Below are 17,256 nucleotides of genomic sequence, written 5' to 3'. Positions count from 1 at the left end.
ACACACACACACACACACACACACACACACACACACACACACACACACACACACTGCTGCTCCACTGAAGGTGCCTTTTATCTAAAAGCTAAAAAACTATACTGGAAATCTTCCATTTCTTTTATAAAAAATGTCTGTAGCAGGGCGCCGCATGTCTGCTCCGTCAGTCCTAATAAATAAAAAACAATAAACAAAGATTCCACTGCAAAACTCTAATAGGATATCACAAGATGTAAACAAAAAGAAAATATATTTTTCAAAATAAAGTTGTTATTTTTATTACATGAATCTCAAATAATTCAACTATGTTCAAATTTTGCTACAAACTTAATCTGAACTTCCCTTCCATTTTCTGGGAGAAATAGATAAAAGTAAAATATGTTTAATTATTCATCCTCCTGTCATGTGCTGTCAATGTAAAATGAGACTTCTTGTCAACACCTGTGTTGGCCAAACTACGGTCCACGGGCCGACTATGGCCTGCTGCCGGTTTTTAAATGGTCCACAGTGCATTTTTAAAAATAAACTTGAGTACTGAGTACTTTTCTAATGAACTGCATGTTTTAATTGAACCACAATTATAATCAGTTGATGAAATATGGCAGAACTGAAAAGATGGCAGATAGCAAGCGCTTAAAAAATATCAGAAATGTTGGGAAGATTAGTGTGTTTTCACAGAAGTCAAGGGTAAGTGTGTTTGCTTAATTTAAAAAGAATCTATTGCGATGATGAAAGATCATAATGTTAGAAGACTTTATTTCTGCCTGTTCCGTCTGTTTTAGTTTGACCTGTTTACATATTTACATATAACATTAAAATAAGGGCGCACTTAAGTCACACATTGTAGTGTAGTTATTTTTAAACATAGAGTTTTCTGGTCCAGGAACACTGAATGTCTTACTGTGTCTTACTATTGTTTGGCTTGTATTTTTTCTGTATATGGTCGACAATCAAAAAGGTTTAGCCACCCCTGGTCTGAACTAACACACTTGCCTTGCTGTGATGAGGACAGTAAAAATGCAGCAGTTAATCTGTTTCTGCTTCATCAGACTTCAGAGTGCAGACGACCACATAGTCCAAGCTTTTGTGTGCTCCTGTGTGTTGTGTTCGCGTTTTTCAACAATCTAATTGTGCTACTTCCATGTCGCACCTCAGACTTGTTCTTTGTCAGTGACTTAGTGCCTATTAACACACACACACACACACACACACACACACACACACTCAGTGATTAGAGGGGATTTCCATAAACAACAATACATTCACAAAATGGCAGAAAATCAGAGATAAAAATGACAACATGAAAAATTGGACCACGCTCTGGAGAGGATTCCTGCATTTCCTTTAATCTCTGTTCTTGTTTATTTGTCCGTATTAATTTTGCGAATACCTAAGACCTCGGCCACAATAATGGCCTCAAGAGACCTCTTTGACACAATGGCAACTAAAACTTGCAGCCTTTTTGCTTTAGCATGAATGGTTTCAGGTGTAGGGTTGGTGATATGAAAATTAAGAGCTATCATCCCACATGTCCTTTAAGCATCATTGTAACATGATGATAACAATTCTGCAATACTGTGATACTGAAACTGTGATGTTTTCTGAGATGTTATCGCACCATGAAAACCTCATACCACTGCAACACTGGAGCAGCATATCACAACACTGAGCAACACAAACTGACATTTCAGACTTTTCAAGACACAATGCTACTAGTACAATGATAAACTATTACATGAAACGACAAACAAATCTGTGCACACAAACTCTTGTGCATACACAAATCACGAGAGCAAACTACCTCCTAACTTTTGATCTTTGAAGGGTAAAAACTCTGTTAGAAAGTGGCTTGGTAATAAATGAACAGAAGTATATAATTTGCTGATTATGCTCAAGTAGAAAAAAGAAAATGACAGCAATTAACATAATTTCAGTTGGAGTTAACTGTCCAGAACTAACACCGCCAAAGGCAAGCTGGCAGACAGACGGCAGAGAGGAAACCCACAGCTTTCACTCTTTGGGCTGAGGATACAGATAGCTACAGTATACAGGGAACCAGCAAGGAGGCATCGCTGCATTATCAATCCTCATCGCTGTTAGTGTGAGAAATAGCTGACATATTTTACCTTGTTAGATGCCAGGATTGAGATTATAAATTAATGTTTTGGTTAGTTTTCACAACGAAAAACATAGTATGTAGTAACGAGGCATTTAATATAAACATGAATTAGATTTTCCATAGTAACAAGTCATCCAGTAACAAACAACAGTTTGAGAAAATTTAGATTCACTTTAATTGCAAGTTGCAATAATGTAAATTGATTCAAGGATTCTTTCAAAACTTGAATTACAATTAGGGCTACGTGATATGGTAGGAAAAAAAATCATATTACCATTATTTTGACAGATATTGGGATTGCGATATAATTCATGATGGCGGCAATGATTATTTGTGCATCACAATTTTCTTTTTCACTGAAAAAACTTCTGATGATGTGACATTTGCTGGAGTCGGCATCAAACGAACTATGGCTGCAACTAACGATTATTTTTCTTGCCGATTTATCTGTTGATAATTTTCTCGATTCTCGATTGTTTGGTCTATGTTGTTTGGTCTTTCTAAGTGCCAGTGAAAAGGTAAAGAAACAGGAACATATTCACATTTAAGAAGCTGAAATCAGAAAATGTTGACTTTTTTTCTTAAAACATTACTCACACCAATTAATCAACTATTAAAATACTTGCTGATTAATTTAATAATCGATTATAACTGTTGCAACTCTAAATCTGGTGAAGAAGATTTTTAGGCCAGGGCACCTCTGCAGCGCTATAGAATTTCATTATAAGGCTGTTTTGTCACTCATTTTCCCTTTTTAAAAAAACTGCAGTTTCTACATTGCACTTGGCCATATTGCAATAACGTTTCGATTAATTGTGCAGCCCTACTTGGAAAGAATAGATAATATCTCACCCTAACATCAGCTTTAACTTGCTAATTGTTTAGTTTTTACAGTACATCCCTAGATCACTGCAGGAAAGCAAACAGGAGGTGTTTAAATCCACATTAACAGTGAGGGGTTTTTTGACATTTTCTTGATTCATGCATGCTGAGGGTTTCCTTTTTGTCTGAAAAAAAAAGCCAACACTACTTCCGAAGCACATTTAAGAGCCCTTATCTGCCTCTCTGAGATGGTCTCTTCACTGCCAGGCAGCCAGGCCAAGTGCTGACCTCTGCTAACGCTCATGCTCTCGCCCCACTGTGCTAAATGCTACCTGTGGTGTCACATCTGCCCCGGGAAGTGATCCAAAACTGCAGCACCCTGTGACTCCACAGAGATTCCCCACGGAATTAGCAGCAACAATCCCGAGAGACTGCCTCAGCCTGCCTATTCCTGCCCCCTCCAACACACACTCTGACACACACACACACTCTCTCTCTCTCAGAAACAGTAGATACCACACACCATACTGAAGATTGCCAGCATGAGGCTGTTTGATTTTGCAGCCACAAAAACAACTCTTTGTGTGGCTAAATTTATCATCGCTCTCCGCCGCCACAGTATTTGTGTCTTTCTCTACAGTTCAATATCTCTTCTCTCTCTTTTTCTCTCAGAGTGTGTGTGTGTGTGTGTGTGTGTGTGTCTGCATTGTTCTTTGTCTGCGCCTTTTCCTTCCAGTGAAGGTGCCGAGGTTACCAAGGCTCATCTGTGGCCCCTTTGTCTCTCACAGCAACAGCAAGGTTTATTAACATAAATTAGAATAGCTCACCGAGAGAGTACCTTGTCGCTATGCGTTACCCACGGCAACCTCTCCTCCACTCTCACTCCACCTGAACGTGTGTGCGTGTGTGTGTGTGAGAGTGTGTGTGTCTGCATGTGTGTGAAATAAAGAAAGAGAGAGCATACTCCCCTGCATCTAAATGTGAAACTACTCTGAAACGAGGGAGACACATCCACACCCATCTCTCCCCCGTCCTGATTAAAATAAATGGTGCTATCTGCACTGCATGACTCACTACACCATGGCATTACTATCAGTAATTGAAACATCCAATCACTACTGAGCCATCAGCCTCACTGCTCTTCCCCATCTGACTTTGTGGCACCTGATTGAACACCCCACTGTATGGGAAGTAATACAGGATATGCCTACGAGTTTATATGGAGAAATGCAGAGGAGAGGAGTGAAAATACTGCACCGATGAGGATGCAATTCATGTTTTTTTTGTATGATACATGTGTCTGAATATGTCTCTGTGCAGGCTAGGGAAGTAACAGATTACTTGTAATGAAACTAGGATACCAAAGAAGGCAACTGTATTCCATTACAGCTACAGATAAAAAAGACTACAGATACATCTAGTAAAAATAAGGATTAGCACTGATGAATGCTGCCATTATTATTATAGTAATATTATTACTACCATGTTGTCTAGTAAAAAAATGATGGGACGTTTGCCTTTTTTCTGTCTTTAAATCAGAAAAGAAGAACAACATCACAGCGCAGCGCAAGTTCTGCCATCTAACGAGGAAATACTGCCATCATCCAAGGGCTCCACATCTAATCTAAAGAAGCATTTACAGGTAAGACCAATGTTCGCTCACCTGTCGGTGCTACTGCTCCTACTAATGAAAAATATTTTGGGACTTTAGGTGGCGATGCTTTTTTTGATTTTGGAGGCCCCTTTCGGATAAAAGTAGTAACATTTCCACCATAATAACCACAAAATCTAACATCAAAAATATAACAAATTATCTAAATAAAAATCTCCTGCTTCATTTTAACTGGCTAACGTACTACTCACTGTAGTATTGCCTGGCAAAATGTAAACACTTGTTTCATCTGATTTCACGAGGAATCCAATCCAGAGGCAGCCATTAAGAGTGACTATATAGAAAGAGCCGCTCTTCTTGCTGATGGTCTTGTTTACTGTTTCATAACTAATTAAAACTCCTTGTAGTAGCTTTAACAAAGTACGTTTAAATGTGCATAATTACTGATATTAACCTAAATGTGTATTCACGCTTAACAAAAGAAGCAAGGTGGACAAGCCATAAATAAACCTGCCAACAAACATAAAACATTAAACAATTTGACGATATTTGGTATAGAGGTAATGCCAACGTTGCAAAAAGTGACATTATTTTAATGTTGTGATGTTTGGATTAGATCACAGTGAGTATTTTTACACTGAGAACACATTTAAAAAATGACACTGGTGGTCACCGGTGAAAAAAAAAGTTTTTTCACCATTTATTTAAAGACGGTAAATGAACGTTTAGACATTTAGATCATTGGCAGTAATGACATGTTTCATCCTTTACAATGTGCAGACAAAAGCCTATTGTCACTTTGGAGGCTAATCGAGAAACTACATCCAAATTTCTCAGCTGAAAGCCAAAAAAAAAAAAATGTTGTGACGGGCTAAACTTGAAACCCAACTGCTGGGGGAAAAGTTTTATGTTAAACCCGCTCAACCACCATGAATTTCTCTTCAATACATGTCTTTGTCACTCTTTATACTACGTCCCAAATGAGTATTTACAAATGTACGTTGAGCTATAGCAAGAAGCACAATTTTTTTTATTTTACATGAAGAACTTCTCTCATTACGATGTCCTATTTGTTTGTTTTTAGGTGTCGATCAGATTTCTACCAGTGAGAAATGCCTTCACACTAATCAATATCTACAACTGAACAAATTATTAAAATGATTAAAGAAAACTGTGTTTTGTGAAACATTGATGTTGCTACCGCATTTTAGCATTTAAAACAGTCTGACTGAATATTGGCAGTTTCCAACTAGAAATCAATATTGAACTCTTAGTTGGTGAGTTTACTGACTACATTTCTGAACAGGTAATTAGTAACTGTACTGGAATACATTTTTCACAGAAACCCTTCCAGCCCTGTGTGTGTGTACAGGATATACTTAAGTGTGTGTGTATGAGTGTGTCAGCATCCTAAGCAGATATCCAGGGAGAGTCGGGTAGCCTCATTGATTGGTGTTGATTCCATCTGGGCAGCGAGCAGCGACTGACAGTGGATCTAAGCCGCTGCGAAAGGCAACCATTAATCTTGGTCCTGTTTAAGCAGCATGTATTAATTTATGTCATTTTTACTAAGTCAGCCAGGGAAGAGCGCTTGCCATTTTATGTTTGACTGTTCATCGAAGTCAGGGGGGTTCCTTTGTACAGCCCCAGCATGCTGCCAACACGCCACTTACATCGTAGTGGCAGGGTGCCAGAGAAATGAGATCCCACACCTCGAATTAAAGGTTATCAACTGCCGGGGCAACCACCTCTATCAAAGTGTCCAAGAAAATCTGAATGTGTAGGTGACGTTTTCTGATACAAGAAAAGATACGTCTCCTCAGTCAAAGGGAGGAAGGAAAACTGTAACCGAACAGATTTAAAGAGATGAAAAATGAAAAACTAAGCAGAGTAATTCAGACGTAGTTGCAGTACACAGTTGGAGCCCCATGAACATATCAGTAATAAGATCTGCAGGTGTTTCAACTCCAACGATATGAGGATATACGCGTCCGGCGGTCCTACTGCGTGAGGCAATTCCATGAGAGTGTGCAAAATCCAATCAAATCCAAACAGCACCAATAAGAAAAACAATGGCTGAGGCAATTGCAACTGCAATAATGTCACCAGAGCTGTTTTGTAGACACTAAAAGCTGCTCCAGAGACAAACATCTGATAAAAAAGAAACTCCACTCCGCCATAGAGCAAATTTCCTCTCTAAAGCAATTTTATATTCGATAAGTGGGAAGGCATTCTTAGCGTAATGGATCTGAATATGATCTCTGTCAGAAAACTAAGAACACAGCCGTGTATAAAAGCCCGGTTTGCAGAATGGCCAGTAACTGCTGCATCAGATAACCAGATTGAGGAGTGCAGGAAACAAACTATAGATAGAGATGCAATGCATTCATATTTCTCGTGAAATAGGTGAGCTGATAGATTTCTGCTCCTCTGTCCTTTATGCTGTTTCCATGAAGGTGAAATATGAAGAAATGTATGCGGGGAGGGGGATCATTCTCTGAACTAGTAGTGACCACCAGTAGTGTTTTTTTTTGTTTTTTTTTCAGTGGACGATGACAATATTTATTGAGCAGGGCAGTCGTTTGCTGATATACTGTATAATCCTGATATCAAAACAAGGAAAAGATAAATATAATTTCATGTGCATTACAATCTAATATGCGAGTTTATCTTTGGCTGTGTGTCCACATGCTGCATGTGAGTTTTGTTTCTATGACGACAAAATCTTGAAAATTCCTATGACTGCCGTTGTTGCACAGTCTAGAATCACCCGGCTGCAAAACAATGGTTAACCACGTTTCATTTCCTATACATTTTTCACAATAAAAGTCCCCTGATATTTTCTCTATTTATTTAAAAGTTTTTCTTATGTAGCAGCAAAATCAGGAAATGTTAGAGTGGGGTACAGTGTGTCAGAAGCAACTTCTTTCACTATATTTTTCTATACATTATGACATAATAGAAATTTGACACTAGTCAGCAACAGTTTTAGATTACATTTGCTGTCATTTTGGATGTGACAAATATGTTAACATTAAGAAAGGATGATAGTGACTGAGGGCTCACGTTTACAGAAGGTACATTAGAGATACAGGGCTCAAGACTAACTTCTCACCACCTTTTCAAACGTCTCAAGGAGGAGCTCTTACATCGATCTGCAGCAGCCACACTGATAAGACTGTCTGCAGAGACGTCTGCATGAGCCATTTACGAGCCAGGGCATGTTTGTCATAGCATTTTACATCTAATACATTTGAGTGAAAACACTCATTTTTTTTTTAACAATTTTATTATTGCCATCAATTCAGCGTCTATTGCCGATGCATATCACGATTGTTTTACTGCCCAGGCCTAATCTATCACTAATCTGAACCATTAAACAGACGCAGACGCACACTTCACTCGCGTGCATGTAAAAGCACCGAACTAAAATGCAAACTTTGATTTTCATTTGTTTACAGACTGTAAGAGACAGAAAATACTTGCTACAAGAGCCAAGAACACAAGCAAAAGCAAACACAAGGTACAGCTAGTGACCTATGTATGCCCTCACACACACACACACACACACACACTCATACACACACGCTCACACTCCCTTGCCATACGTCGACACACAGAATATGACCATTCTACAGCCAGATCTGTTATCACGGCTAATTACTACTCCCACCTCAGATATACAGGGCTGTAATTAGCCTCTTAAAACATGATTAACATGTCTCAATTAAGCCAGTCAACATTTGCATAATATATTAGCTGTCCTAATTGCGAGTGAGTTTATATCAGAGGACAGGGAACAGCAAAAATACACGCTGTTGCTTCTGAAGTGCACTGACAGGGTAGTGAATATAAATATGAATATAGAGGAAATGTCAGTGGGTAAAGTGGAATCCAGTCTATTTATGTTTGATATAAGTCACTTTAAGAAGCAGAAAAGATAAACTTACAATCACCACATCTCCTCTCTGGCTCCTTATAAAAATATATTGCATGTTTGTTATTATTCACTTAGAGGAACACTTTTGGTAAGTGGAGGAAGAGTTTTCCTATAAACTCGCAAATCAAAGCTCGGGAACGTTTTCTTAGGAAAACTTCACCCTCGTTTTGAAGTTATTTATTTGAAGTCATTTATGGGAGAACAGACAGAGTCCTGTTCGGCCTTATTTCCGTGGAAACTAAAACATGGGGGGATAAACTGCTGCTTCGGCACTTCCAAGCCGGGGACAGATATACAGTCTCCCAGCTAGCGCGGGGAAACCAAGGACATAGCCATTAGTTTCAGGACAGCGCCACATTGGAGACTAATGCCTCCATCTGTCACTGGAGATGAGAGGAGAGTAACAAAGAGAGGCAACACTAACCCCTGAACTCATCATGGACAGCCATGTCAATTAAATACTGAAAAACAGCAGCACTGGGAGCCATACTGACCAGTCTATCCGCTGCTTCATGGGAGCTCAACTAGTACCTCCGTCAACGCTTCATATAAATTGCAATTTGACATTTCATTTCCATGCACCTTTACTTTTTCTTCCAAGACCACCAACTAGAGATGAAAGGATTAGTTTAGTTAACTGTCAGAAAATGAATCTGCAACTACTTTGGTAATCGATTTTAAAAGCAAAAGGCCAAGTGTTTGTTGTTTCCAGCCTCTCCAGTGTCGGGATTTACTGCTTTTCTCTGGTTTATATCACTGCAAATTCAATACTGTTGTATTTTGGGCTGCTGATCAGATAAAAAAAAAGACAACTGAAGACGTCACTTTGGGCCTTTTTTTTTTTTGTCCCAAGATTGCAGACTAAAAGTTTACTCTGTTGAACAAGACGGGAATCAACAGTAGAGCTGCTGCAATTAATCGATTAGTTGTCTACTTTTAAATTGATTGGCAACTATTTTGACCAATTAATCATTCTGAGTGTTTTTTGTTCTTTTTTAGAATATTAAAATATTCAAATGTGAATATTTTCTGGTGTCTTTAGTCCATTATGACAGTAACCTGAATAACTTTGGGTTGTGGACAGAAGAAGACATCAACTTAAGATTTAGGAAATAGTGCTCGACATTTTTCACCATAGTCTGACATCTAATGGACCACACAACTAATTGAGAGAATGATCATGAGATTAACTGAAAATGAAAATAGCTGTAAGTTGCAGGTAGAAGTGGGCGATATGGTCCCAAAATAAGGACGCACAATATGGATGTTTTTCAGCCGATACTGATAACTGATGATGACCTGCTCGAGGTCAATATCAGTAAGATAACCACTGATTTAACATTCTTGTATTTTAAAAAGAAGTTCATATAACCTGCAGTCTATACACACTTGAGAGTAAGAAGCAGCTCCACGTTTTTGGAACTAAACTCCTCCACCACGGAGCCAGTAGTAATGTTACTTTCACTTTCAGCCAGGCTTGTTTTTGCTGTGCACAACTGCATGATGTCATTACATCAAGAAGTTGAAATATTGCCATTATCACGATATGTTTTTTTAAAATCACGTTAAACATGATAACAATATTATCATGAATGATGTGATATGGCACACCCTAGCTGCAGGCCAGCTATCAGAGAAACATCTTTGTGCAAATGATGCAAACTACTTGAAAGTGACCGGATCAACACCACTGTGAATATCTAATGTTTATACGTGTCTAATTAGCAGCGAGGGGTGTCGCTGCAGTTAACGGGACCGACTGATTCAGCAGGTCTCCAGCTTTGATAAGTTCAAGCGGTGTAATGCATTATCCGTCTGATCACATTAGTCATGCAGGAGCTCTCCATCTGACCCGAGCCTGCGAGGGGGTAATGTGAGGCTGCTGACACAGAGTGGCCTGACCAAACAGTCCCAGGCCCACAGATAGAGACGCACAGAGCGGGAGAGGCAGGGAGAGGAGGCCTGAAATCTGACACCCAGAAACACTGACTTGGTGTCTGGCTTCTCTTACTTAGTCAACCTGTACGTGCCAGCTTCCATCGCTGTAATGGTTCCACACAAACAAAGACGCTGTCCAAGCTCTCCTCTTCACAGGATGTGAAGCAAACACAGGAAAAGTAACTCTAAGTGCTCTCTGGAATCGTAGAAACAATGGTGATAGTTTAAAAAAACGTTGCACCTTATTTTAGAGCACTCTAATAAGACATAACACACTGTACTGTGTATTAAATCAGACAAAAACTAGACTTTATTAAATGCTAAAACAAATGTGTAAACCAGATCTACCACGTAAATATTTAAAGGAAAGGTAAAGGGCGATTGACACTTTAGTTTACGATTCAGTTCTGTTGTAATGTGTCTCTAATTACTCTCTACTAAAGATCTAATAACGGGTCTAAATACTGTCTTATAAAGAACATATTATGTTTTAGTTTTTGTCTAATTTGATACAAAGTACGGCTTGTTACGTCTCATTAGCGTAACATTGTATGGTGTCTTGATTAGAGTACAACAACTGTCTAATGATTATCTCTAGTTTCAATCTAATTTATCACAAAGTACAGCTTGTTACGTCTTATTAGTGTACTGTAAAATTAATGTGCGACCAAAAAAACAAAAAAAAAAAAGAAAGGGCTGGTAGTGAGGCCAAACATTTGCGTGAAACACGACCCCAGCTGCCAAAAGGAACATCTCCTCTAAGAGGTAACACAAGCCTCCGTCGCTGGTTTTCCATAACCCAGCAAGCTTGTTTAAGCTTGCTAAATACTCTCCCGCCATGACCCCGGCACAAATATACAGGCAGCGGGGTGGGGTGGGGTCATCAGTTAAGGCCTGCACTGCTCCGCTAGTGGCATGCACTCCCGCCTTGTTTGTCAGCTGCTTGCCAATGGACACCTCGCTGCTGCAATGTCCCATATTGCTGCTGTCAACACTCACACCCCACTGATACACCGTGGAGAGGAGGTCCGTGCAACACGCATGTGAATAACTACATGCAACACATGATATACGATCTAAAGAAATGTTTCCTCCCTTCTGCTAAAAGGTCGAGGAGAAGTCTGAGCCGCCGAGCTCGTCTCCCTCGCAGTTCTTCTTCTTCTTCTTCTAAAAGACACTCTGACTGCAACAATGTAAAAAAGCGAAGAGAAGCTGACTCTTTATAAAGAATATAAAAAAAGACCTGACAAATTACAGGCTGTACTCCGCTCGCATACACTGCACTCAGCACATTTGGCTGTAAATGCCATGGTGAAGGTTTGAGTCATTTTCTCTGTCACTGCAGTGAAAGGATTTTCAGTTTCGTCTGCACAAACCTCCTATGGGTGAAGATGAGCCGCAGCTCAGCTCTTCAAACGGAGACAGGGAGGACACAGCGAGGCAGCCATTAAGTCTTGATTCTCTGGGTTATTCTTAACTTTTAAATGCCTTTCTGTCCTCATGAAAACAATGTGGTTATTTAGAGCTCGCTGATTTGTGGTTTGGAGCATGTTTTTCAGCTACACTTTGAGTAAAAATAGCCAAATAAATGCATAAAAAAAGAATATAAACGACGCTGAATTATGTTCATTTCCAAACTTGGTACTGAAAAGAGAATTTGCAGGCCGAGGGGGAGCCTCTTTGTGAAATCCTGGTTGCCAAGAACGGTGGGAAGAGAGGAGAGGCAGGGGGGAAAAGCCAGGAAAAGGTCCAAGTCACTTTGTTCTTCTTTTTGGAAACGAACTCTGGTTGAACCCAGGGAGACGCCAGACAGTTTACAAAGAGCCAGGCATTACTCTCTCTCTACTTTTCCAAGCCTTGCAATTTAGAAACAGGGCCCCAACCTACTCTAGCTTCCTCCTCACAGACCACACTCTTTAACCTTTTGTAAAATCCCAAAGTGTCTCCTGCTTCCTTCCTTCTACTTTTTTTTTTTTTTTTTTTTTTTTTTGAAAAACCGTGCCAAACTCTGACTCATTCAAAGGAAATGTCGGTGAATAACAGTTCATGTAAAATTAAGGAAAATGGTTTTGCCTCCACGCCAGCACTCTCTGTTTATTTTCACCTGTCATGGCTGTGAATGCAACAGACAAAGTGACAGGCCTCTCTCCATAACCTCAAAGACTTGGGTTTCTATATACGCTTATATTGGATATTTTTGTTTTATTTCCCACCTCTTTAAACAGCGCTGCTCTGCCACCTCCCTCCCAGAATATTCACAAGCTTTCATCATGTGAACCGCTCTTCTTCTTTTAATCTGCTGTTAAGAGACTAATAATTCACACATTCCTCCTTTTCATGACTTTGACCCCTCGTTGTCGCAAAACATAAACAGAAAATCCCTCTGACCTGCATCTGCATTTAAAACAGCTCCACTTCAGCCAAGGAAAACAGACAGAGAGGGGTGAGAAAGCCCAGCCCCGTGCAGAAAGGCCCAAATGTCGGCATGAAAACACTCCAGTCCAGTGACAGCAGCTCATCTGGGGCCAGAGCTTTTCACATGCGTGGTGTGTGCGTTTGTCAGGGAAAAGATGTCATAAATCATAAAAAAAATTGTCGTGGCAAATTAATTTGCGGTGGTTTAAGAGGATGTCATGATGATCTGGTCTTTGTACAAGTAAATCTATACAATGACAGAAGGACTTTCATAAATAATAAACAATGTCATGCTAAGATACTAGAAATACACTTGTACGCAATGAAAAGGACAATATTCTTGTCAGCATCAGTCGTAAGCGAGCAAAAAACAAAAATCCAGCAGACAAATGACCTTATAAGACAGAATTCTTACCTGTTTTCTCCTTTATTTCACACAAGACGTTGAAGAGAGCAGGTTTCATTCTGTGGCAGTTCAGTGCATGTTTCCTAAAAAGACAAGAGGACACCACTTTCCACATCAGTATTCAAACAAGTGGCAACAGAAACAAAGCCACTTAAGAATCTCTAATCATTAAATATCATCAGTGTTTCCCTGATTTCCCTGCAAGAAGCAGGCGAAATTCTAAAACACGCAGGAGCGAAAGCAAAGAAAAATGTTAATCATATTTCACTGAATTCATAATTTCATTGTCTGTGTCACATAAATACACAATAAGACTTAGACCCTTTGAAAAACACAGATTTTTCTAAAATGCAACAAAATCAGTTAGTGACATTTCAAATGCAACATGAATCACATGTATTTTTGAATAAGGGCTGCAACTAACAACTATTTTGTTTGAAATTAATCTGCTCATTATTTTCTCGATTAATCAATAATAACATTGTTTGGTTACTGAATGTCAGAAAATGGTGAAAAATGCCAAAGACAACGTCCTGAAATGTCACAACCCAAACATACTCACTTTACTGTAATAAAGGAATAAAGAAAACCAGAAAATATTTACAATTAAGAAGCTGAAATCAGAGAATTTTGACTTTCTTGTCTTAAAAAATGTCTCAAACCAATTAATCGATTATCAAAATAGTTGGCGATTAATTTAATGGTTGACAGCTAATCAATTAATCAATTAAGTGTCGCAGCTCTAAATGACATTTTTCATTATTAACTGATGTGCCATGAGTGAAAACTATAGGAGAGGATCTGCAACATGTTATAATTGCACAGGATTACAATGTAAGCTTCTTTGGAACAAGGTATGAAGAGAAACTGGAAACTGGAGTGGCAATGCTCCACGGATCATCTTAATCATCATCAATCAATCAATAATTAATAGTTTTGATCAAAATATCCACTCTAAAGTTGTTTCAATTAATCAAATGTGAAGTTTTTCACGGTTTTGTGTCGCTTTCGCGCAGTCACGGCACTTCAGTGGGCGTAATTGCTTTTATTTAGAGGCAGTCTTCAGTGTTATTATCTCCCCCCCTCCATCACCAATAACACTGCCTAATATTTCCGCTCTCCGATTAATAATACAAGTGTGTTTTTCTATCTCACCTCGCCTGTGCTTCGTCCAAGCTTTGGTCTGTGATGGTCATTATTTGCTGTAATATGTCTCCGATGTCCTGCTTTCTTCCCTCTCCGTCCGTCCCCGCCGTGCCATCCTGCATATGCTGCGCCAGGCCGGGGTGTCCGGCCATGCCTACCCCGTGGGAGTGCATCAACCGCGGCTGCTCGTCCATCCTTGACCACGGTCCCTGCTGCTGCTGCTGCTGCTGCTGCTGCCTCGCCTCCAACTTTTAAATTTTTAATATCAAGAGGAGAGGGGTTAAAAAAAATAAAGAAGGGGGGAAAATATCCTCGGAAATTCCTCTGGATTCCTCTGCGCCTGCACACTCCTCCTTTTTCCTTGGTAAGATTTTCTGGATTTGGGAGGAGGGAGACTGACTGCTCTCTCTGCTCTCTCGGTGTCTCTCCCAGCTGGTTTAGGTGAAATCTGATCTGAATCGCTGCTTTTGGCTTTGGCCACTCCTGCACGGCTACTGTAGCTGGAAGAAGAAGAAGAAAAAAAAGCGCAGGATTGAACATTAAAGGCTCCTAATCTGATTAAAAGTGGAGCGCGTTGAGCTCCTCTTACGAAACCTCCGATCTACTCGAGAGCTTGACGCGCTAAAGACTCCTAAGACTTGCCTGTGAAGGGTTTTTGCATACAAAGTCACCACCAACTGTTATTGTTTCGCTTATGTCTGGTAACTGACTCATAATCAGAGTATGGATGGAAAGCCTCCGCCCCCCGAGCCACGATTGGAGAAGAAGGAGCGCGCAAGTCCCACCTCGGTCCTCTCCGAACACGTCAATCATCCTCGTCGGGAAGGTGGGACACTGTAATAAACATAAAGAGATGTGACCGGACCGGGTGGCCACACAGTGATGGATAGAGAGTGAATATGTACCCTAATAAATAATTGTGAGTGGCAGTGGAGCTCTGACCCAACAGGACAGCGTGGTGGTGCTTGGAAAAGACACTCTGTCAGCCCAGACTATATATTTTACCGCTGAATATTTACATCCGTGTAATCAGTCAAAGGAATAATAAATCAAGATGAATTTATTAGAACGTGCAGCAGTTTGTGTGGAGCGCTTTTACAAGCCTCATGTTGTAACACAGGACCACAACAGTTGTTATAACAAATTTACTGACAGTTGAACCAGCCGTGTATTTAAACATCCTGATGCTCTACAGATCACACAAGGACTATTTGTAATTGCTATTAGAGCAACAATGATTAGTCTATTAACAGAAAATTAATCAGCAAGTATTTTGATAATTGACTGAACCAATTTTACACATCAAAGTCCATTCACGAGTCTTGGGGAGTGCTATTACATGTAATGCCGCCGAAGCGCACCAGAATAACAGTACGCCACTTTTTTCCCAAGCGAGGAAATAAACTATTTGTAGTTCACATAATCTGATTTTTGTAAGCGCTTGAAGATCCAATCATCATGAAAGAGGGTGTAGTTTTTCAATGAGAAGCATTTTTGTCCACATTGATGACAAACGTGATGCAGACTCGCAGCTGCTGCAGAGAGAGAGAGAGAATAGAGAGAGAGTTCATGTGGACTGACCGCTGCGTAATATTCTCAACATGATGAAACTATTCATAAAGTCAGTCTAACGTTTGATTGTTTGGTCAGTTATAGTTGACTTTTGTATGTAAACTTACCATTTCAGGAACAGTGGTTACATGTCCTGAAATGAGCCGCAGTATAAGCATGCATAAGCGATGCATGCATGTGTCATAACTGTGCCCTAATACTTAAAGAAATAGCATGACACCTCTGGGGAAAAAATCATATGTTAAAGCCTTTTGTGGCTCCAAAGGGAGCAGCGGGAAATCTGATAAATTGTCTTCAGTGATGTAAGTTGTTTGGTCAGTTGGCGCCATGAACTACAAGTTTGAAAATGCTACAAAAAAAAACCTTGTTGTGACCCGTAGGTTTGTGAATTTCCAGTTTGAAGCCTCGAGTTTGGCATGAAGACCATCGATGAGTTGTTTTTTGTTTTTTTTTTCAAAAAAAAAAAAGAAGTGACTATATTTGGATGAGATTGTGGAGATGACTTGTCCATTCACCATGTAAAAATGGCAGTGTCTGGTATTACAACTAAAAGTACACTAAAATATATTTCTGAAAGCATTTTAGATGAGAAATAGGCAATACAGTGGCTTGGCTAACTTAACAGTTTGATCTGAGTTTTGTGAGCCTGAGAATGATGCTGCTTTATCCTCTACTTTACTCTAAATGGGACCATAATTTACAAAATGATGTACCAAAGAAGACCTGAAACTGGCAAGGCAAAAAACATTAGGAAACTGTTTACTGAGGTCATAAATCAAGCGATAAATAGGACCTTTTCTCTTACATTTACATACATTCTTTTTGCGACCAATAGACTCGCCCCCTGCTGGCCATCAGAAAGGAAGCAGGTTTAACCCGATTCTGCATTAGTTTCCCTTTTCAAACCCCACAGCTCAGCCACTATATATCTTCCAGTCTTTGCAATAAACTGATCTTGCCAGACTTCTGTAGCTTGTCATCTTTACCTAAGGCTAGCAACTCAAGGCCACATTAACAGCTACTAACACACCTGAATCTCCCATCGAACTGTTGGTCAAGTTGCATCATGAGTGATGTAGGTGCCACAAGAATGTGTAAAATAAAAAAGATTATATCTCATCTGTTTTTTTCTGCATTGATTTTGATTTGTTGTTTCTTTAAACTGCCAACTGTTAGTATTTTCTGACATTTTATCAACCAAACAATCAATGAATCAAGAAAACAGCCAGCGGATTAATCAATAATGATAATAGTTGCAGACCTACAGTTAAATATCTTACCACTCT

The 17,256-nt window shown here is 39.6% G+C and overlaps 1 protein-coding gene across 4 annotated transcripts in view; it reads right to left on the bottom strand.

The window, feature by feature from the left end:
• The window catches only part of pbx1a (pre-B-cell leukemia homeobox 1a), a 68,504-nt gene extending 53,175 nt beyond the window's left edge, over positions 1 to 15,329 (bottom strand). The window contains exons 1-2 of one of the 4 annotated variants that reach the window (XR_014771641.1): positions 14,408 to 15,328; positions 13,262 to 13,335 (exon numbers count right to left, since the gene is read on the bottom strand). Coding sequence is in view for 3 of the 4 variants with exons in the window: in XM_084732128.1 (XP_084588254.1) it covers positions 13,262 to 13,335; positions 14,408 to 14,592 (259 nt within the window). In the remaining variant the exon portion in view is untranslated. Of the gene's footprint in view, positions 1 to 13,261; positions 13,336 to 14,407 lie in introns of all 4 variants that reach the window. The other 3 variants (XM_084732128.1, XM_084732130.1, XM_084732129.1) reach the window with 3 other exon arrangements.
• Positions 15,330 to 17,256: the final 1,927 nt, after the last annotated feature.

This window comes from Lutjanus erythropterus, chromosome 12, assembly GCF_056507025.1.
Source record: "Lutjanus erythropterus isolate fLutEry1 chromosome 12, fLutEry1.hap2, whole genome shotgun sequence".
NCBI lineage: Eukaryota > Metazoa > Chordata > Actinopteri > Lutjaniformes > Lutjanidae > Lutjanus > Lutjanus erythropterus.
Note: the sequence above shows the minus strand (reverse complement) of the source record. Positions and strands in the feature narration are given on the sequence as shown.